Source organism: Oncorhynchus mykiss, chromosome 5, assembly GCF_013265735.2.
Source record: "Oncorhynchus mykiss isolate Arlee chromosome 5, USDA_OmykA_1.1, whole genome shotgun sequence".
NCBI lineage: Eukaryota > Metazoa > Chordata > Actinopteri > Salmoniformes > Salmonidae > Oncorhynchus > Oncorhynchus mykiss.
This window is the reverse complement of record NC_048569.1, coordinates 8,900,342-8,922,797: the sequence shown is the minus strand read 5'-3', so window position 1 is coordinate 8,922,797 and position 22,456 is coordinate 8,900,342. Positions and strand designations below refer to the sequence as shown.

The window sequence follows — 22,456 nt, the reverse complement described above, 5'->3', positions numbered from 1 at the left end:
ACACATTGGAGGTATTTGGCGTATAAGCGATTTGGACAGGTGGATAAAGAATACAAGAGCTTGTGGCTTTAGGTGCAAAAAAATCAAGCTGGAATGTAGCCTATATGTTGTGGAAAGAGGAATTAATGAAGTGAAATGTTTAAGATCTTAGTCATGTTTCAAATCCTACAATATAAAAGTGTAATGGGAAGGTCTAAAAGGAGGGAAATGTTCCTGCACATGGTGGATATTTATGCAGCTAGTTCAACATGTGGCATCTTGAAATATAGTAGTAATATCATATTTGACCATTTCATATGAAGCAGATTATACCAAGTATGGTTTCATCTAATTTCTGCCATCATGAGACTGATAAGAGAAGCACAATGAAGAGGCTCTTCAACTGGATCAGACAGCTCAATGACCAGGCTCTTCAACAGCACATAAATAGAACTACTTTATCTATGTTAATCACAGATACACTACTCACATCCCCATCTTGGGTTTTACAGTCTGTTGAGTGTTCGCCTACATCTGTGTGTGCATGTCACATACCATTAGCCTGACCACTCAAACTCAATTCTTCCACTGCTCTGTCATTCGCTACATACTTTAGTCTGAGACCGTCATTGAAGTCATTTGTGGTGACGAGGAGCGCGTTTTAAAAAACAAAGTAAATCAGCAATTGGACCGTCTCTAACCAATCAAAAGTCAATGATGAATGTTCTAATTACTGCTTTACCCACGTGTGTTCTGGCTCCGCCCCAACCAATTGTTTTTTTGGACCAATCAGACGGCCCCGAATGCGTTGGTATTCGGTGAAGGGTCGGAGAGGTACTCAGATCCAGACTCATTGAGGAGAAGAAACTAACGTCTGTGGACGTGGTGTAGTGTTTGGCCCGGAGCAAGGAGTCTGAATAACCAGGCAAACATGCCATTGTTCTGTCATTTGTTGTGGGTCTCTGTTGACATGGCTTACAGGCCCTGGGCTGAGGACAGAAGTGTACTGGTCCATTAAACTCCAGCCTCAATGCTGGGATACAGACGTGTAGTACTGCATGTCCCCTTGCTTTTGCCTCCTTAATAGTTCAAGCCTGTCATCGCTCTCCGCTACACCTCTTCTTCTGTGGACAATAATACAAGACATTGTGATCTTAAAATCTAATCTGCAAACAAAAGTGTGATATAATGATACAACGTCCTATAAAATAGTTTAGAATGTCAGAATCAGTAGCTGTCTGGTTCAGGGGCGACTCAGGGTTATAGGACTAGTTATAGCTATGCTCTATTTTCACAAGCGCGGTCATTCATGGAAAGGAGAACTCTCATTCTACAAACGTGTTTATCCTACCAAGAGATAACCATAATTAGGGGTGTTTGCTGAAGGCAAAGCATGACTAGATTTCTTTCATAAGCTAGGTATCCGTCATCTAGCTAGGTATCCGTCATCTAACTAGGTATCCATCATCTAGCTAGGTATCCATCATCTAGCTAGGTATCCATCATCTAGCTAGGTTTCCATCATCTAGCTAGGTTTCCATCATCTAGCTAGGTTTCCATCATCTAGCTAGGTATCCATCATCTAGCTAGGTATCCATCATCTAGCTAGGTTTCCATCATCTAGCTAGGTATCCATCATCTAGCTAGGTATCCATCATCTAGCTAGGTATCCATCATCTAACTAGGTATCCATCATCTAGCTAGGTTTCCATCATCTAGCTAGGTTTCCATCATCTAGCTAGGTATCCATCATCTAGCTAGGTATCCATCATCTAGCTAGGTATCCATCATCTAGCTAGGTTTCCATCATCTAGCTAGGTTTCCATCATCTAGCTAGGTATCCATCATCTAACTAGGTATCCATCATCTAGCTAGGTTTCCATCATCTAGCTAGGTATCCATCATCTAGCTAGGTATCCATCATCTAGCTAGGTATCCATCATCTAGCTAGGTATCCATCATCTAGCTAGGTTTCCATCATCTAGCTAGGTATCCATCATCTAGCTAGGTATCCATCATCTAGCTAGGTTTCCATCATCTAGTTAGGTATCCATCATCTAGCTAGGTATCCATCATCTAGCTAGGTATCCATCATCTAGCTAGGTTTCCATCATCTAGCTAGGTTTCCATCATCTAGCTAGGTTTCCATCATCTAGCTAGGTTTCCATCATCTAGCTAGGTTTCCATCATCTAGCTAGGTATCCATCATCTAGCTAGGTATCCATCATCTAGCTAGGTATCCATCATCTAGCTAGGTTTCCATCATCTAGCTAGGTTTCCATCATCTAGCTAGGTATCCATCATCTAGCTAGGTTTCCATCATCTAGCTAGGTTTCCATCATCTAGCTAGGTTTCCATCATCTAGCTAGGCATCTATCATCTAGCTAGGTATCCATCATCTAGCTAGGTATCCATCATCTAGCTAGGTTTCCATCATCTAGCTAGGTTTCCATCATCTAGCTAGGTTTCCATCATCTAGCTAGGTATCCATCATCTAGCTAGGTATCCATCATCTAGCTAGGTATCCATCATCTAGCTAGGTATCCATCATCTAGCTAGGTATCCATCATCTAGCTAGGTATCCATCATCTAGCTAGGTATCCATCATCTAGCTAGGTATCCATCACTAGCTAGGTTTCCATCATCTAGCTAGGTATCCATCATTAGCTAGGTTTCCATCATCTAGCTAGGTATCCATCATCTAGCTAGGTATCCATCATCTAGCTAGGTATCCATCATCTAGCTAGGTATCCATCATCTAGCTAGGTTTCCATCACTAGCTAGGTATCCATCATCTAGCTAGGTTTCCATCATCTAGCTAGGTATCCATCATCTAGCTAGGTATCCATCATCTAGCTAGGTATCCATCATCTAGCTAGGTATCCATCATCTAGCTAGGTATCCATCATCTAGCTAGGTATCCATCATCTAGCTAGGTTTCCATCATCTAGCTAGGTATCCATCATCTAGCTAGGTTTCCATCACTAGCTAGGTTTCCATCATCTAACTAGGTATCCATCATCTAACTAGGTATCCATCATCTAGCTAGGTATCCATCATTAGCTAGGTATCCATCATTAGCTAGGTTTCCATCATCTAGCTAGGTATCCATCATCTAGCTAGGTATCCATCATCTAGCTAGGTATCCATCATCTAGCTAGGTATCCATCATCTAGCTAGGTTTCCATCATCTAGCTAGGTATCCATCATCTAGCTAGGTTTCCATCACTAGCTAGGTTTCCATCATCTAACTAGGTATCCATCATCTAGCTAGGTATCCATCATTAGCTAGGTATCCATCATTAGCTAGGTTTCCATCATCTAGCTAGGTATCCATCATCTAGCTAGGTATCCATCATCTAGCTAGGTTTCCATCATCTAGCTAGGTATCCATCACTAGCTAGGTATCCATCATTAGCTAGGTTTCCATCATCTAGCTAGGTATCCATCACTAGCTAGGTATCCATCACTAGCTAGGTATCCATCATCTAGCTAGGTATCCATCATCTAGCTAGGTTTCCATCATCTAGCTAGGTATCCATCACTAGCTAGGTTTCCAACCAATTGTGCAGCTCTCTTTTATATTTTCAAGTTTTCTACTCCGCTAGCCAGCACCTCGCCTAAATAGGTGTGCGTTTCTTTTTCTTCTAGGTTGTTCCAGCCAATTGGTGACAGATTTTCATGCAAATATGATAAAATCTGCATAAAGTACACACTTCTTCCCACCAGAGATGTTTCCATCAAATGTACTTGTTGCCGATAAAAGGCTGATGACGTAGGGCACAAAACAATTACTTTTGCGTTTAAATTCACATGTACGGGATAGAAAAAATACAAGATAAATGGGTTTCCATCGCATTTTAACACTGATGGTTCTCACAAATAATCATTGCATTATATAGTTAGTGTGCCCACTATGGTATTGGCACGTGCACTCTAGCCAACAGATACAGATACAGCAGATACAGTAATGTAGGCTACCTGCACACGGTTGGCTTGAGTGCATGTGTGGCCTACATGATGAAATTATTATGGCCAAAAGATAAAAGATTTGTCAAACTGCAGCCAAGCATCGAAGATCATGTCACCAGAATTAGACCCTGGATATTTATTGGAAAGGAGCATCAGGCTCATCACCTTGGACTTTCACCGCCCTGTGAAGTTCATCATCATTTATTTGATCTGTGGTTTCCTGACGAGTCGAAGTGGGAGGACCGCACAACATGTCATCGCGTGACTCCAAGTTTACTTCCATATGATGGTTATTATATCGATATTTACGCATAAAAGCATTTCCACTGATGTTTCTCGCATTATTCATATTACAGACACAAAAAGATCCCATCTTGTCTAGCGTATTTTGTTTTCCGATTTGTAAAGCTTACGTAACAATGTTCTGTTTCCATCAGGCCTGTCATGACATTCTTTTTTTGTTTTTGTTTTGAATTTCACCCCTTTTTCGTCCTTTCCAATTGTTTAGTAGCTACTATCTTGTCTCATCGCTACAACTCCCGTACTGGCTCGGGAGAGACGAAGGTTGAAAGTCATAGCATTTATAATAGCATTTATAATTTTTGAACTACAACAATATTTAAATGAGCTCCCAATGCATTTCAGTGGCAATTAAAAAGGTCCATAGACTTACATTTTTTAAAACAAATTAAATCTCCTCTTTCGCCGATTAAGCTATCAACTGCAAACCAACATCGAAATGTTCAGACTGACCCCTTAGATTGCTTGCATTCCAAATGTTGATAACATGTATACTTTTTGAACAAAAACCCTTTAAATTAGCACAAATTAACATGGGTTTGAATACAGGGGTAGCTATTCAAAATGCTCATGCTCATTGGCCAATTAAGCTACAAAACCAACATTAAAACATTTAGGCTATCCTAAATTCAAATTCTTAAAAATCATTATCAACTATAACAACAGAAATTTGCATAAATTAGCTTGCCAACAGTAACTTTTGAACCATTCAAGCTAGAGACCAAACCTGTGGTAATTAGCATAAAACTTAATGGATTCAATACAACAAATAAGCACACAGTGGTAGGGCCTCAAGTGGTGCAGCGGTCTAAGGCACAGCATCACAACAAGCGTCACTACAGACCCAGGTTTGATCCTGGGCTGTATCACAAACAGCTGTGATCGGGAGTCCCATAGGGCAGCGCACAATTGGCCCAGCATCGTCCGGGTTAGGGGAGGGTTTGGCCGGTGGAGCTTTACTTGGCTCATCGCAATCTAGAGATACCAGGTGGCGTGGCGAGCCGGACGCCTGCAGGCTGTCCTCGGTTGTCAGTTGAACAGTGTTTCCTCCGACACATTGGTGCGCTGGCTTCTGGGTTAAGTGGTAAGCGGGCTGGTGTTAAGAAGCGCGGTTTGGCGGGTCAAGTTTCAGAGGACGCATGACTCAACCATCGCCCCCCGAGCCTATTGGGAAGTTGCAGCGATGAGACAAGATCGAAATTGGGGAGAAAAGGGGGGTAAAATAAGAACACATGTTATATGCTACCGCTCTTATCAATTTCAGCTACAAACATTAACGTTTTCAAAACTTAAAACCATAAATGCTTTGAAAACAAGCACACCACATTTTCTTCAGGAAATGTATTCTTCTAGTTCTTTTCTTAGGCTGTGCACTATGGGCCAAAAATGTACTTTTACCAACGTGATGAAACTGTTGCTCTCCTTGCTGAAACAAACAAAAAGAGTCGTCGGTTTCCTAGGCAACACCACCCACAATGCAGCAGCAGCACACACAGAATGAGTAGACCAGGCTTGGAACCTCTAACCCTGGCATTTTGACTGGCGAACTCTCAATGGCTGCCTGATATTGTAATGCAATAATTTCCATGGTAATGTAGAATGTTTATTCACATTATGTTAACTGGCTCATGCAACAGAATGCATTTTTTTGCAATGTCAGTAGGGTTGAATCAACTAATCACAGCACATATTTTACATCTTGCTTTGCTCTGATTGGTACACTCGTCCACCCATTATGCCATCATTGACTTGAACGGGGATTCCTGTTCTATTCGTTCTATTTCTATGGCAGCGCATGCAGTCAGGAGCAGAGCGAACAGTTATTACGGTGACCATGGTCATTTGGCTGGCCAATTACCGCCATCTAAAAAAGAATAGCATCCCATACATGCTTTTTACTGCTTTTACTGTCTACTAACCTAATGTAGCAGGTGTAAAAACACACCAGAGTGGAGTTCCCTTGTTAGGTTGAAAATACTGTATCCCTGAAAACCGGATGTTAGTGTTTTCTGGCGACCCTGCACAGGCTGACTTGCTACTGGATGCTTTAAATCCTTTGGAAACCTCTTAACAACCAGATGATGTGATTAAAATAAAACACAGAGTCAGAAAAGTAAAATCAACAGTTGAGTCGCTGCTTCTCGCCCTGAGGGGTCGTTGTGTTTGCATTACTAAGACGTTAATACTGAAACAAACACTTACATACACAGCTCCTGCCGGCTAAGAGTAACTTAAACAGAACAAGAGGAAAGCGAGCCACACTCCAAACATCGAAATGATATAAAAACATGTCGTTTTTGAACGATGTCACACACATCTGCAACCCCATTGGACGACAACCAAGCTCTCAGAAAACATGATCCTTGTCATCTGTCTCTGATTAATTAGGGAGCGGAGAGAGGAACTCTGGGTAATTGTACGCTGCTAAGTTTTCTAATGCAATCTAAATCGGAGACCACCAGTGGAAACTTCGCTTTTAGGCAGCAGGGGCAATACAAACACCCAACGACGATCGAGTCATCAAACCACTTACTGGTGAGCACAGGTTGAAAGTTGAAATTTCACTGTGGGAATTTGGAAGGAATTTGTGGAGATAGTTTTTTTCCCTGGCTGGTGAACATGACATCAGAACCCCACAGGCCCCTCCTCCCAGCTCATAACGTCAGAAACGAGTGATGGTGGAGGTCTGTAATTAGAAGCATATGCACCAAACATAAAAGCATCAACAGGCATTATTGGTTGTTGCAGAAAATGCGTTATAAAAGTCCAAGATGGTTTCTTGAACATGGCTTTGTTATACAGTATGGGCTCTTCTAATTGGCTCCTGTTCTGGTGTATGAAGCCATGCTGTGTTTTAATTACATCTCCTTCCTGCATTTCCCATCATCATTTCTGAGTAAGGAAAACCAAATCAATCATCAATCAAGCCAGTTAAATCATTCACTGTGCTGACCTTGGCTAGTAGCTCTATTTCACTTCAGTTCAGACAACAGACATTAGGAGAAAGCTCTTCCACATTGTGATAAACATCCCGTCAATGGGAATAGAGCAGCACGTTTACAGTGTTGCTAACACACTGGCTGTGTGTCTCTGTAGTTTTTACATTTGCAGCGAGATTGTATCGCTTGTCTGCGTTCAAATGGAATTCTCCCCCCATATTACCGATTCAGATGCTATCTCCCCCACCAGCGACAGAGCTCGCCCTCATCGTCAAGGTAACTTACGCACGGTAACTTCATCCCAGTGGCTGGGTTAAAACAACAATGGTCGTCTCGTAAAATGGAGGCACTGCCCTTTGAAGCCTTGGCCATTTGGAGGCCTAAAAAGACAAAGATAATAAACGAGGTGAGGAATGAAAGCTGTGAAGGGGAACCATCTCCTCATGGCATGTTGCATTTACATTTTTACTGGCTCCGAGATAAAGTTAGCGCAGTGCTAAACAGAGTATTGTCACCTGTGTTCTGTGTTCCGATGAAGGACATTGGATTTGGACAAAAAGTTAGTGAACATGGCATGCAGAGTGTCATCTACTGTTTTCCGTCGGTCTCGTTTCCTTTATCCTGACAGCTAGAGTATGCAGACATTACCTTGAGTACATCTTTCCGGTAGTGAATAACGCTCTCATTGCAAAAGGGCATATTTCATTAAGCACAAAGCTTTGTAAGTGAATGCATTTGGGCTTGCGGGGGAAATGTCTCCCCCATTCCTTCCCAGGCGCCCTCCATCACCAAGCTATGATTAACAAAGCATCTGTGTGAGGAGGGACAGACTTTATCTAAGGGGCTTGTTAAACCCCCCACTACGCACATGTCATTTCCGCACGTTCGCGGGAGACTGTTTTTTAACTCTTCTGTGAAAGGAAAACAAAGCACTTGGAAAAAAAATTGGACAGGGTCGATCCACTTGGAAGGAGAATGATATGTTCTCATTTGGGGTTGTTTAAAACATTCGAGCTATCGTGCTTTTTCACTGGTTGTGTGTATGCTAGTGCTTAGGCTACACAAGGGTTTGAAACATCACTGCCAATTGTTGACAAATGTTGAAGGTTCTTCCTGGTTGGGATGTTGGTGCCGTTCAATCATTTTATTTGCATTTTTTTGGTCACTACACTTTATTGACTTCACTGCGGAGAATGTCAGGATCAAAAGGAGGTAGTGGAGAAGTACACGTGTTTGGAACGAGGCCCATTTGTTTTAATTAAGTTAGGGGAGGAAGCCAAGACAAGAGCCCCGGGCTGGAGAGAGAAATATACAGAAACACACACACACAAAAAAAATAGCAGTCGACTTTAAACAAGGTTACACAGTTGGGGAAGTATGTGCTATCAAACATGAGACAACGTCCTGTGACTGTTTACGAGGTAGATTAGGAACAGATCGGAGAACACGGCCTAATGGTTTATTACGGGCCCAAACAGCTTGCAATCTAAACAGACATTTGCCAGGCAGGCACATGTGAAAATTATTTAGAAAAAATAAATAAGCTGTAACACTCATTCATATCACATGCGAAGTGAAAATACTTGTGTCGTATGAAAACTGATTAGGACATATTAAGAAACTTACTGTCAAATATTCAGGGTTCACTGAAATCAGAGTCAGAGCAAACGCAATTACCTGAAGAAACAGTTTTGAGGAGTTTCATCAAATTATATTTAAGTTCTATATGTCATTTGGAGAATAAACGAATGCAAAAATAACTATGACATTTGAGCTAATGTCCTAAATAAAAATAGTCATTCATATCTGTGGAAAATCAAATCAACACTGAACAACAAAAGCCATGTGTAATAAAATGCTCCTTCACCTCTTGAACTTAACTTAATCAGCCTGATGAAGTTCACATTCTCCCTTTGTCTCACTGATGGTCACAACCACTAATATGGCACGACACCACAGTTCAGGGAAATCCTCAACACACTCCATTCAGGAGTCAACAGGAGAGCGCATCCATTTTTTCCAAACACTGTCAAAAAACATTAGGGCAGGACAACGAGGGTCTACTTGCCATCGTTACGAGGCCAAAATTAACTACAAGCTCAAAACTCCTTCCTTGCCCCGTGTTAACTCTCAAAATATCTCTGATGCAACACCCCAGAAAGCCAGCCTGTCTAAATTCAAAGAAAAACATTACTGAAAACTACGAGGGGGTTGGGGGGACGACATCTTCTAAACTTCTCAACTGGGAATCTGAACCAAACACTGCTGGTTGAGTCAGGGAAACTCCTCACGCCAAGTGAGGACCTCAAATAAACCATCCCCATCTCTCACGCCACCGTTATCACCTCACATTCTTTTATTACATTCCTGCATTTTAAGTGTCCTTCCTCTTGTCCCGGCTTTCATGTTTATTACAGAGCTGGAGTACCAGTGGATGAAATACTGGGCTCTTGGGAACACCTGGTGCTGGGGTGGTGGATGGTAAAAACCCCTTTGGATTCAGCTGGTCAGGTATGTGACAGACAATAATGGAAGCCACACCTTCATTACCCAACTAGCTACAGCACATGTCAAAAGTTATTCCACGGAGGGCCAAGTAGCTGCGGGTTTTTCGTTCCTCCCTTGTACTTGATTGATGAATTACGGTCACTAATTAGTAAGGAACTCTCCTCATCTGGTTGTCTTGGTCTTAATAGAAAGGAATACCCCAAAATGCAGACACTAGGCCCTCCATGGAAAGAGTTCAACAGCCCTGAACTACAGGGTCGTTCCACCTCAAAAAGCACCAGAAAGAGGTTTGACACCCACCATCTCAGATAGTAACTACTACAGAAACAAAACAGGACCGATTATCATTCCTGAAAAAAATTATATGTCAACAAAATAATGTTATCTGAGAAATTAAGCTAATTTTTTGCACTCAAATTGGCCATTTAAAATGTATAGGATTCAGATCATATTCAATACATATAGTCCCCAACAAACGATTTGGACCAAACTTCCTCCTACCAATGAGTAAGACATAAGGGAACCCCCCATTTTTTTTGTCAAGAGCCCCCCATGGACCCCCACGCCAACAACTATTATACAGAATTAGTTCTCTCTGTTTGACAAGTAGTACGAAGCAGTGTCTTAGAGAATTGCTTCTCCATAATATGTCATGTATTCCCTGTGAATCTGGTTGTTTTTCACTTGCTCTGTGAAATTAGTAATTGAAGTTGCTTGAATTAATTTCCCATAAAGTAGTGTGATAATACGATGTGACTAGGTTTTGGCCGTTGTTCCTACTATACCGTCACACTATTTTATCCATTTTGCTGGTCTCTTGTGTTTATTAAATAGATCACAACATTTCCTCTGCAACTTCGGAAAGGGAAATCAAATCGATTTTTGCTCATGATGAAAATAAATTGTGTGATCATCCTCACAATTCAAGCCAGTCCTCCATGAAAGCAATTCAGTTTGTCCTTCTCTTATAAACCTATAGCTTCAACACAACTCTCCTTGAACAGTCCAAGTGGCCTCTCTCTGAGACAGCTATCCCTATGAAATTCTCATATGAAGACTTTTCCTACAAGCCCAAAACTGATGGAGAAATGGGCTAGGGACTAAAACATTGGGACAACCCTAATCGGGGCGGCAGGGTAGCCTTGTGGTTAGAGCGTTGGACTAGTAACCGGAAGGTTGCAAGTTCAAACCCCCGAGCTGACAAGGTACAAATCTGTCGTTCTGCCCCTGAACAGGCAGTTAACCCAGGCCGTCATTGAAAATAAGAACAAATTCTTAACTGACTTGCCTAGTTAAATAAAGGTAAAATAAAAAAAATTCTGACAATTTAGAACATTTTCTAAATGTTCTAATTTCATCTAGGAGAATATTTCCCTCCCTTGTTAAATATCATTTGAAGTCATTTTCCTTACCGACATCCGTCCTTATCTTTATATTCAAGTTACGCCCATCCTCTTTGTACACACCCCTGGCTTTGACCATCTTTTACTCCCTGTAACTATCATCTGACAGCGTCCTATGATCCCTTTTACAATCAAAACAGACACAGACACAGAGACAGAGAGGCAGAGGAGAAAGAACCAAACCTAGGAGGTTATGACAATCTTCTAGACTTTCTGATTAGCCATTTTGAATGCAGTGTATTGTAGTAAATACAGTCACTTCTAACATCATTAAAAGTATACTAGCTATGGAATGAGCAATTTCCTCCACAAAACACCCTGAGCTGTACTAAAGGGGAGGCACTGCTGGTTTTCTTGTGGTTCTTCTCAGCAGGAGTGGTTCTCCTTCACTGTAGCACCGAAGGCAATTAGTTGGATGTGTTCACATTATGGGTAAATAGACACGGCTCTGTTTTACATGCAATCAAGATCATTTTGCCCAATCAACGAAGTCAAATGAATGTTCCAGCCAAATAAATAAAGAGCACTGCGGGTCACAGACAAAAGTCATTATCTTTAAGAGTGCAAGCTTTTTCAGTCATTGGCTAGCCTGGCTTTCTGTTGAATAGGAGCTAGGTCCAAGAAGGTATAGTTTCATTTGGAGGAGAAACTCAAGGTAATTTTCACTGACTACAATGTACTAAAGTAGTCATAATAAATTAGTTGCGATTTAGGTTTCAGTGCTGTTTTTTGCCATCATAAATCTGACTGAAAGATACAAGAAAAACACAGCACTTAAAACGGTAGGAGAGAAATTCCACAAAAATACTCATATCGATGTTGAAATTACAACCAAGAGTTCTAGACCCCTGCAGAGACATACATAGAGGCACCAAAGCTGAGCTGTTGGTGCTAAAGCAACCGCATTAATGACACGTCCTTGGTTTATGGTTTTCTACTGATGAAATATGATCTGTTCTTGGAGGAGACTGGTACAGCAAAGCAGATTTTTAGCGATTTAAGAACATTCAATTTACCTGTGTTTACCTTTCTATGCCTCATGCAAAATTCCAGATTGAGGATGGGGGGAAAAAAAATTATAAATCGCTCTCAAAACATTTTGAATTACCTTCACATTAGTGTTGCACCAGGGACAGAGGAGAGATCCAATTTTCCAACAGAAGGCCACCGCATTAATATTCCTTTCCACTGAAAAGTCAATGTTCATCTTTGAGTTTGGTTAGACGCTGACCTTTTCCCTCATTATAAATCACTGGATCTCCTAGTGTGGTTTTCAACCATCTTGAACCAAGTTACTCCTAAGAGCTGATCTGAGGTCAGAATTTCCTTTTAAGATATGAATTCCTTTTAAGATATGAAGAGTAAACTGACCCTAGAACAGTACGGTTTACATTACCTCCGCCTCATCTCACTGAAACCAGTGCAACAGAATCTGTAACAATTTAGATGTTCCTTTACAGATGATTGAGGCCTGGTGTTCACTATTCAACTAACTAAACACATGCCGTCCGTTTCATGTATTGAGAGCCATCTGTAGCACGCAACAACTAGGCCAACTTTTACAGCTAGGACGGACGAAGACAATAAACAGTTACGGATGTCAGCGGAGTAGCAGTTGACTTTCAATAAATCTATGCATATAGTTTGTTGAACATCTGAGAAGCTGTTGGGGACTATCCAAATAGGGCTGTCCAGATTACGTGAATGTACACAGATTCTGGTGTTCTTTTATGGCCTACTATTTTACTTCTCTGGTTTACTGATGCCCTAACCTAATTTAGAAAATGATTTAGCTTAAATCGGAGTGTAAGTCTGAAGGTTCCAAACAAAATGGGGACCAAGAGATCCAAGTTCAAAAGAACTACAACCAAGCTGAGAACAACAACATGTAATGGTCTTGTTACACGTATCAGTTTGTTCATGTTATTCTATGAAATAAGGGGGAAATGAATGATACAATAGGACTGCTGTTGGTTTGTGTCAAGCCTTTCTTAGGCTTCCTCTCTACTCCGTGACCGCAGCTCTGAGCGACTATTCCGGGGCTGTGCTTTGGGTGGCCCAAAGAAAATGTTACTATGTGGCTTTAATGCGGTGCGTGGATGAATTAGGGCCCTCCAACTGCCAGAAGAAAATCATAAGTTTCAGAGTCAGCACAAATTCCACGGACGTTAGTCATCCAACAGAATGGCTTGGAAAACTCTCAAAATGTCAAGAACAAGCTTGGCACAGAAGGGTAATGGCTGTCAATCACACCAAGTAAAATGAGCACCTTGTGTAAAATTTTAGGTGTGAGAAGACAAATGACTGACGCAAATAAATACATATTTTAGAGAGAGAGAGTTCTATTTTTCTTTTATTGATTAGAATGCAGGAATTACACAGAGGGCATGGAATATTTTTTCTGATTAAAAAAAAAAGTCAGTTACACCAGGGGAAAACTTTACTAAAATATGACAGACTAGTGGGGATGTGACAATACCAGTATCGCAATATTTTTCCCAATGTAAAATAAAAACACAAATCAGACTAAACTCTTTGATCCTTTAAAAACTTGCTGTATGTATAAAATGTGTGCTATAGCTTGGAAAATACACAAATGTGACTCTGGATGAGAACAGAAAGATGTTTGTTTCCAACATTAGGGCTATTTTCCTAAAGAAGTTCAATCCACTTTGCATTTTGTTCTTTGCCACGATACTAAACGGTATCCCAATACTGGTGTCATCCTGGACCTACTAGACTAGTATGCCTTTAAATCCATTTGATATCAAACCGATTAAAATAAAAATATCATGGACAACACGCAACTGTGTTCAGGGGTTGGACAATAGACAGGGTTAGACTTCCTATATTTTCCTAGTCACTAGTATGACTAGAAGCCTAGCAAGAAAGGCTGGTTGGGACCCTATAGATGTGCCTTCTAATAGCATGACTTAAAGCTCCACCTGCTCTTGCAGGAGGCAGATCAGCCCTCTTGTTTTCCGTGTCACTCTTCTCCCTCCATCCTGGCATCTTTCAGCACTCCCCACATGTGTCAGATTATCTAATGACGTGATGCTGAGATCTCATTTCCAGCCAAGGCCCCCTTGATTAAAAATGGAGCTCTTCTCCCACAACTACAGGTATGCCTAAGAAAAGTCGCGTTTCGACAACCCAGCATGGCTTTCTCGGGGTAATTAATCCACCTGGGATGCTTCGTCTGGGCGCGTATTCATAAAAAGAGTCTCAGACTAGGAGTGCTGATCTAGGATCAGGTCTCCCGGTCCATGTAAATGTTATTCATTATGATATAAAAAGGCAAAACTGATCCTAAATAAAGCACTAATACTCTAAGACTCTTTAAGAATAGTCAGTTAAAGTTCCGTGCATGATCAGCATTGAGGTTTCTGTGTTTGGATTTTTATTCTTTGGGATAAGCATATAGGGAACCACTGGGAGAGGGTTGAGTTGATAGCGGAGGAGGAAAGGTAGAGGGTTGGGGGAGAGTTGACAGCGGAGGAGGAAAGGTAGAGGGTTGGGGGAGAGTTGACAGCGGAGGAGGAAAGGTAGAGGGTTGGGGGAGAGTTGACAGCGGAGGAGGAAAGGTAGAGGGTTGGGGGAGAGTTGACAGCGAAGGAGGAAAGGTAGAGGGTTGGGGGAGAGTTGACAGTGGAGGAGGAAAGGTAGAGGGTTGGGGGAGAGTTGACAGCGGAGGAGGAAAGGTAGAGGGTTGGGGGAGAGTTGACAGCGGAGGAGGAAAGGTAGAGGGTTGGGGGAGAGTTGACAGCGGAGGAGGAAAGGTAGAGGGTTGGGGGAGAGTTGACAGCGGAGGAGGAAAGGTAGAGGGTTGGGGGAGAGTTGACAGCGGAGGAGGAAAGGTAGAGGGTTGGGGGAGAGTTGACAGCGAAGGAGGAAAGGTAGAGGGTTGGGGGAGAGTTGACAGCGGAGGAGGAAAGGTAGAGGGTTGGGGGAGAGTTGACAGCGGAGGAGGAAAGGTAGAGGGTTGGGGGAGAGTTGACAGCGGAGGAGGAAAGGTAGAGGGTTGGGGGAGAGTTGACAGCGGAGGAGGAAAGGTAGAGGGTTGGGGGAGAGTTGACAGCGGAGGAGGAAAGGTAGAGGGTTGGGGGAGAGTTGACAGCGGAGGAGGAAAGGTAGAGGGTTGGGGGAGAGTTGACAGCGGAGGAGGAAAGGTAGAGGGTTGGGGGAGAGTTGACAGCGGAGGAGGAAAGGGAGAGGATTGGGGGATGAGCATATAGGGAACCACTGACCACAACCTGAGAACGCACAATGAGGCCTTCATTCTGACAATGTGTTCTCTATGCTGACATTGCATGTCATCGTTGGTGCACATCTACATGGGTTTCGTGTGATAGCTGCTCGGTCGTAGTGACACACCATACCTTAGCCTCTCCTCCTCGCTCCTGTTCTGCTAGAGGGGAGTGCTGTGTACATCAACACGTCAACTACCATGTCAGTTTCTATTCTCTCAGTTGTCACCAGCTGGTAATTACAGAACAAAGGAGACAATTACTGTTCTCTGCACACTGGCAACGAACTACTCCTTATAGGCATGAGGGCACATTGATATGAACCCCCTTCATGTGTTGAGTTCGTGAGTGAGATGAACATTTATATAAATATCCAAATCTAGACTATGCCAATCAGGAAAGCTGCCAAGCCTACAGAGGTATGCCTAACTATGCCAAATTGTAATGCATTAGAGGACAAACAGATGTAAGCTTGCCAAAATTGCATTTGCAAGCTATGTTATTGGCATGGCTCAAATATTATGAAAAATGAAGAGGGGGGATCAAAACTGTTGTTGAGATGCGGGGGAACCCGGAGCAGGGAGCAGCTTTGAAGATTTCCGTCCGCGGCCTGAGTTAACACTAGATTAGCTGGCTGAACTCTGGCTAACTTCTCTACCACGTCCAGTCCCACTACCTCTCGCCTTACTTCACAGCTCAGCTGCGGGAGAGGAAAGGGAGAGGGTTGGGGAAGAGTTGATAGCAGAGGAGGCAAGGGAGAGGAGAGTTGATAGCAGAGGAGGAAAGGGTGAGGGTTGTGGGGGTTGGAGAGTGGATCGCGTAGGAGGAAAGGAAGAGGGTTGTGGGGGTTGGAGAGTGGATAGCATAGGAGGAAAGGAAGAGGGTTGTGGGGGTTGGAGAGTGGATAGCGAAGGAGGAAAGGGTTGGGGGAGTGTTGATAGCGAAGGAGGAAAGGGTTGGGGGAGTGTTGATAGCGGAGGAGGAGAGGGTTGGGGGAGTGTTGATAGCGGAGGAGGAAAGGGTTGGGGGAGTGTTGATAGCGAAGGAGGAAAGGGAGAGCGTTGGGAGAGTTGATAGCGGAGGAGGAAAGGGAGAGGGTTGGGGTGGGGGAGTGTTGATAGCGAAGGAGGAAAGGGTTGGGGGAGTGTTGATAGCGGAGGAGGAAAGGGTTGGGGGAGTGTTGATAGCGGAGGAGGAAAGGGTTGGGGGAGTGTTGATAGCGGAGGAGGAAAGGGTTGGGGGAGTGTTGATAGCGGAGGAGGAAAGGGTTGGGGGAGTGTTGATAGCGAAGGAGGAAAGGGTTGGGGGAGTGTTGATAGCGAAGGAGGAAAGGGTTGGGGGAGTGTTGATAGCAAAGGAGGAAAGGGTTGGGGGAGTGTTGATAGCGGAGGAGGAAAGGGTTGGGGGAGTGTTGATAGCGGAGGAGGAAAGGGTTGGGGGAGTGTTGATAGCGGAGGAGGAAAGGGTTGGGGGAGAGTTGATAGCGGAGGAGGAAAGGGTTGGGGGGAGTGTTGATAGCGGAGGAGGAAAGGGTTGGGGGAGAGTTGATAGCGGAGGAGGAAAGGGTTGGGGGAGTGTTGATAGCGGAGGAGGAAAGGGTTGGGGGGAGTGTTGATAGCGGAGGAGGAGGAAAGGGTTGGGGGAGTGTTGATAGTGGAGGAGGAGGAAAGGGTTGGGGGAGTGTTGATAGCGGAGGAGGAAAGTGTTGGGGGAGTGTTGATAGCGGAGGAGGAAAGTGTTGGGGGAGTGTTGATAGCGAAGGAGGAAAGGGTTGGGGGAGTGTTGATAGCGAAGGAGGAAAGGGTTGGGGGAGTGTTGATAGCAAAGGAGGAAAGGGTTGGGGGAGTGTTGATAGCGGAGGAGGAAAGGGTTGGGGGAGTGTTGATAGCGGAGGAGGAAAGGGTTGGGGGAGTGTTGATAGCGGAGGAAGAAAGTGTTGGGGGAGTGTTGATAGCGGAGGAGGAAAGGGTTGGGGGAGTGTTGATAGCGAAGGAGGAAAGTGTTGGGGGAGTGTTGATAGCGGAGGAGGAAAGTGTTGGGGGAGTGTTGATAGCGGAGGAAGAAAGTGTTGGGGGAGTGTTGATAGCGGAGGAGGAAAGGGTTGGGGGAGTGTTGATAGCGAAGGAGGAAAGGGAGAGCGTTGGGAGAGTTGATAGCGGAGGAGGAAAGGGAGAGCGTTGGGAGAGTTGATAGCGGAGGAGGAAAGGGTTGGGGGAGTGTTGATAGCAGAGGAGGAAAGGGGAGGGTTGGGGTGGGAGAGTTGATAGCGAAGGAGGAAAGGGAGAGTGTTGGGGAGAGTTGGTAGTGGAGGCAGTAAAGAAGAAAAGAAAAAAGAGAAACCAGCCCTGTTTGTAACTCTTCTTCTGCCAGTCCCCTGCCCTGTTTGTAACTCTTCTTCTGCCAGTCCCCTGCCCTGTTTGTAACTCTTCTTCTGCCAGTCCCCTGCCCTGTTTGTAACTCTTCTTCTGCCAGTCCCCTGCCCTGTTTGTAACTCTTCTTCTGCCAGTCCCCTGCCCTGTTTGTAACTCTTCTTCTGCCAGTCCCCTGCCCTGTTTGTAACTCTTCTTCTGCCAGTCCCCTGCCCTGTTTGTAACTCTTCTTCTGCCAGTCCCCTGCCCTGTTTGTAACTCTTCTTCTGCCAGTCCCCTGCCCTGTTTGTAACTCTTCTTCTGCCAGTCCCCTGCCCTGTTTGTAACTCTTCTTCTGCCAGTCCCCTGCCCTGTTTGTAACTCTTCTTCTGCCAGTCCCCTGCCCTGTTTGTAACTCTTCTTCTGCCAGTCCCCTGCCCTGTTTGTAACTCTTCATTCTGCCAGTCCCCTGCCCTGTTTGTAACTCTTCATTCTGCCAGTCCCCTGCCCTGTTTGTAACTCTTCTTCTGCCAGTCCCCTGCCCTGTTTGTAACTCTTCTTCTGCCAGTCCCCTGCCCTGTTTGTAACTCTTCTTCTGCCAGTCCCCTGCCCTGTTTGTAACTCTTCTTCTGCCAGTCCCCTGCCCTGTTTGTAACTCTTCTTCTGCCAGTCCCCTGCCCTGTTTGTAACTCTTCTTCTGCCAGTCCCCTGCCCTGTTTGTAACTCTTCTTCTGCCAGTCCCCTGCCCTGTTTGTAACTCTTCTTCTGCCAGTCCCCTGCCCTGTTTGTAACTCTTCTTCTGCCAGTCCCCTGCCCTGTTTGTAACTCTTCTTCTGCCAGTCCCCTGCCCTGTTTGTAACTCTTATTCTGCCAGTCCCCTGCCCTGTTTGTAACTCTTCTTCTGCCAGTCCCCTGCCCTGTTTGTAACTCTTCTTCTGCCAGTCCCCTGCCCTGTTTGTAACTCTTCTTCTGCCAGTCCCCTGCCCTGTTTGTAACTCTTCTTCTGCCAGTCCCCTGCCCTGTTTGTAACTCTTCTTCTGCCAGTCCCCTGCCCTGTTTGTAACTCTTCTTCTGCCAGTCCCCTGCCCTGTTTGTAACTCTTCTTCTGCCAGTCCCCTGCCCTGTTTGTAACTCTTCTTCTGCCAGTCCCCTGCCCTGTTTGTAACTCTTCTTCTGCCAGTCCCCTGCCCTGTTTGTAACTCTTCTTCTGCCAGTCCCCTGCCCTGTTTGTAACTCTTCTTCTGCCAGTCCCCTGCCCTGTTTGTAACTCTTCTTCTGCCAGTCCCCTGCCCTGTTTGTAACTCTTCTTCTGCCAGTCCCCTGCCCTGTTTGTAACTCTTCTTCTGCCAGTCCCCTGCCCTGTTTGTAACTCTTCTTCTGCCAGTCCCCTGCCCTGTTTGTAACTCTTCTTCTGCCAGTCCCCTGCCCTGTTTGTAACTCTTCTTCTGCCAGTCCCCTGCCCTGTTTGTAACTCTTCTTCTGCCAGTCCCCTGCCCTGTTTGTAACTCTTCTTCTGCCAGTCCCCTGCCCTGTTTGTAACTCTTCTTCTGCCAGTTCCCTGCCTTGCGACTATTTTCAATAGTTCCCCTCAATAAAATTGCACCATGTGAGGCAGTTCTGTTCATAGCGTCACTGGTTGTGTGTCGTGATTGTAGCAAAGCTATTGGTTAGTATTACAAACACATAAGTGATCCACTACCATGATAGATGTGTTTATTATGCTCTTAATCTAATTCAAATCACTAAATTAGAGGGCACCTCGTTGCAACACCAAGCATGATCTGTTTACTCTACACTGAAAAAGGGGCCAGACATCAATCATTTTGACCTGCTGTTACTATTGCAAGTTTTAAACTGCATTAGGGTTGGGCACTGCAGGGAGAAACACTGGAAAATGTATGTTATGGTTTTGCTTGTGATGAAGGAAAAAAAAAAAAAATCAGATGTATGAACACAAAGTTGTTTTAGAAGTCAATAAATAGGACCAGTTATCACCAAGTTGGCATACCTGGATATTGCCATGGCTTGAACATACAAGGAGGACACCCATACAATGAGTGGAGCAGCGGTATAAGGCACTGCATCTCAGTGCTAGAGGCGTCACTCGACACCCTGGTTCGAATCCAGGCTGTATCACAACCGGCCGTGATTGGGAGTCCCATAGGAAGGCGCACAATTGGCCCAGCTTTGCCAATGTTTGGCTGGTGTAGGCCGTCATTGTAAATATGAATTTGTTCTTAACTGACTTGCCTAGTTAAATAAAGGTTAAATAAATAAAACCCATATAGCCTTTAACGTAAACAATGTTTTCTCAAGAAAAGTCATACAAAAGGTACATTTAAAAGACAATGTGTGCATAATCATTCCAGTTAAAGAGTACAGACATCAACTCAAGGCTAAAAGACAGCCTCAACACATTCACATTCTAAAAATCAACTACTCTTTAGAGAAGAAATGCTCCTTTGTTCGATGGTAAAGACGATAGGCCTGTAAGTTCAAGGGCCGGTTATTAGCAAGTGAAACTATTAGCATGTCAATGGCCAGTTTGAATATCCCCCAACACCTTTTGATGGGATGTGAGTAAGGAGCACAAGAGGTGAGCCTTCTGTGGATACCCCCTGCCCCCTCTCACCCCCTTCACATACCTCCCCAGGCCAGGCCAAGCTGTGCCTGGCCCCATCAACAGGCACTTTTATTCTATTTATACCCAAACCCCTGGATGAGAGACCGTTGCGCCAGCCAGTAAAAAAAGAAGCCTGCGTGACCAGTAGCCTATAAATGACAGAATTTGTAAAAACGAACTAACCACCACCAGGTGAAAAGAGCAAATCCTTTAGCTTGATTTTGTCGTTAAAAAAATCTGCTGTAATTGAAAGCAATTCCATAGGAGTTCCATAACCATTTTTTTCCTTTCAATCATATAGGCATATAGTCTTTTCCCCCAATCATGAACCACTGTAATTCTACTAAGGTAGGCAATTACGTTATTGTATATGTTATTGGAAGGTCCTTTGAGGGGACCTGGAGACACAAGGTAGGCCTACATGATCCTAAATATCTGTCCTACCCCCCTTTGACCTGATACCAAATGGCAGGACCTGGGGACCCAAGCTGAAAACAGGAAATCCCAACATCTGTCACCCCCCCACCAGGGTCTAAATGAATTAGCAAGACTGACAACGACAAGAGATCACTTTCAAATAGGCAACTGATTAACACCTTCACCAACCGTGGCCTCTGCCTAGTAATCCTTGGTTTTATATGAGATGGATACTGAATATCATACGATGGACACTTTTAGTGTCATGGCACTAAAACAGCCTCTTCAGTTCGGTCTGTAGACCAACCACATTTCAGATCACACACATTAAAAACAGGACAAAGATGGCTACATTTTGAACTTGTCCAATACAGTGCACCACTCTATTCTATTCCTTGAATAAACGGGCCTAATTAGGACGAGAAAAACACACTCTCCTGGTCCACTAGGAACTTCTAGGGGGTGATTTAAAATGACCGAGGTCTGATCATCACAACCTGAATGTATCCCGCCCCAACAACAATGGACGTGCTTGTTGAACCAAATCCAAACGTCCCACAGACAAGAAAATAAATGGAAAAGGTCTGACAGGAATCATAGGAAAAAGAAACCACTGTAGTATTCCAATAAACTCTTTCAGAACCTATCCCTGCGATGCAACACAGAATAAGAATAACGTATTTATGTATGTGAAACTGTGCTATCCTACTGTAAACTATTGCTCAAACTTCAGAAACGGATGGCATTTCTTATTTAAGAGTTTTTTAACTAAGCAAATTAAAGTAATTGAGATTACTCACTGACATAAAACGTGCTAGCGTATAACACGAAGTTATAAATAACTGCGAATTCCAAGGAGCACTTACCTGCGGATCTCAAACTTGGAGCCAACACAACCGCAATAAGGAAGCTTTTGAAGAGCTTGATCAAAACACCACTCTTTATCCATGCCATGGTTCCACAAAGTGCTCATGCAGTTTTATGAAACTTGACCTAGGAAAGTCTCATCCGATATGCACTACAGGTATTTCAATTATTATCTTGGGAGATTGAATTCGTCTGGGGAAAAATTGAAGTAGTAAGTAGCACTCAATGGGATAAAAACTACGGTGTGCAATAAACGAAATTCCTGTTTATAGTAGCTAGTTGTTCTGAAAAAATAACGGCGAATTTCATCCAGTGCATTCAGAGGGAGACCGTCGAGAGTCGCTATTCCTTCCTTAACTGTTGCCCGAAGTATCCTAGTTCAAAACGTCAGCTTTCTTCACACATGACGTAGCATGGAACTCTCCCCCAAGGAGTGAAGCAACTTTGGGGCGCTTTGTGTTGTGGGAGAAGCGCCATCTACGGGCGAAATATGTGATACGTTCAAGACCTTGACGTGCAACATTGTTTCTGAGAGGTCTGCTCTGTGGATCATTTGCTCATTGGTCGATATCTACAATAAGGAACTTACTAATGATTCTTACAATCATTTTACTAACCCTTAAAGCCGAAATATGCGATTACTACATACATATTGGGACTTTTAAATTAATTATATACCGATTGATTCTTGAAGAATATAGAGTATAAATCCTCATGTACTTAATTAGGTTCAACAGTTGTCTTCCATCAGAACCCAAAATAAACTTGTTTTACTCCAATGTTTACAAACGTAAACAAGCACTATATAGCCTCAACATGGTTAAAACTATAATTTAGATATCATGGATGTCCT

The 22,456-nt window shown here is 43.7% G+C and overlaps 1 protein-coding gene across 2 annotated transcripts in view; it reads right to left on the bottom strand.

Moving 5' to 3' along the window:
* The window catches only part of ror2 (receptor tyrosine kinase-like orphan receptor 2), a 127,789-nt gene extending 105,743 nt beyond the window's left edge, over window positions 1-22,046 (bottom strand). The window contains exon 1 of one of the 2 annotated variants that reach the window (XM_036976705.1): window positions 21,603-22,046. In XM_036976705.1, the coding sequence (XP_036832600.1) occupies window positions 21,603-21,690 (88 nt within the window). In that variant the 5' untranslated portion in view covers window positions 21,691-22,046. The remainder of the gene's footprint in view (window positions 1-21,602) is intronic. The other variant, XM_036976706.1, reaches the window with a different exon arrangement.
* Window positions 22,047-22,456: the final 410 nt, after the last annotated feature.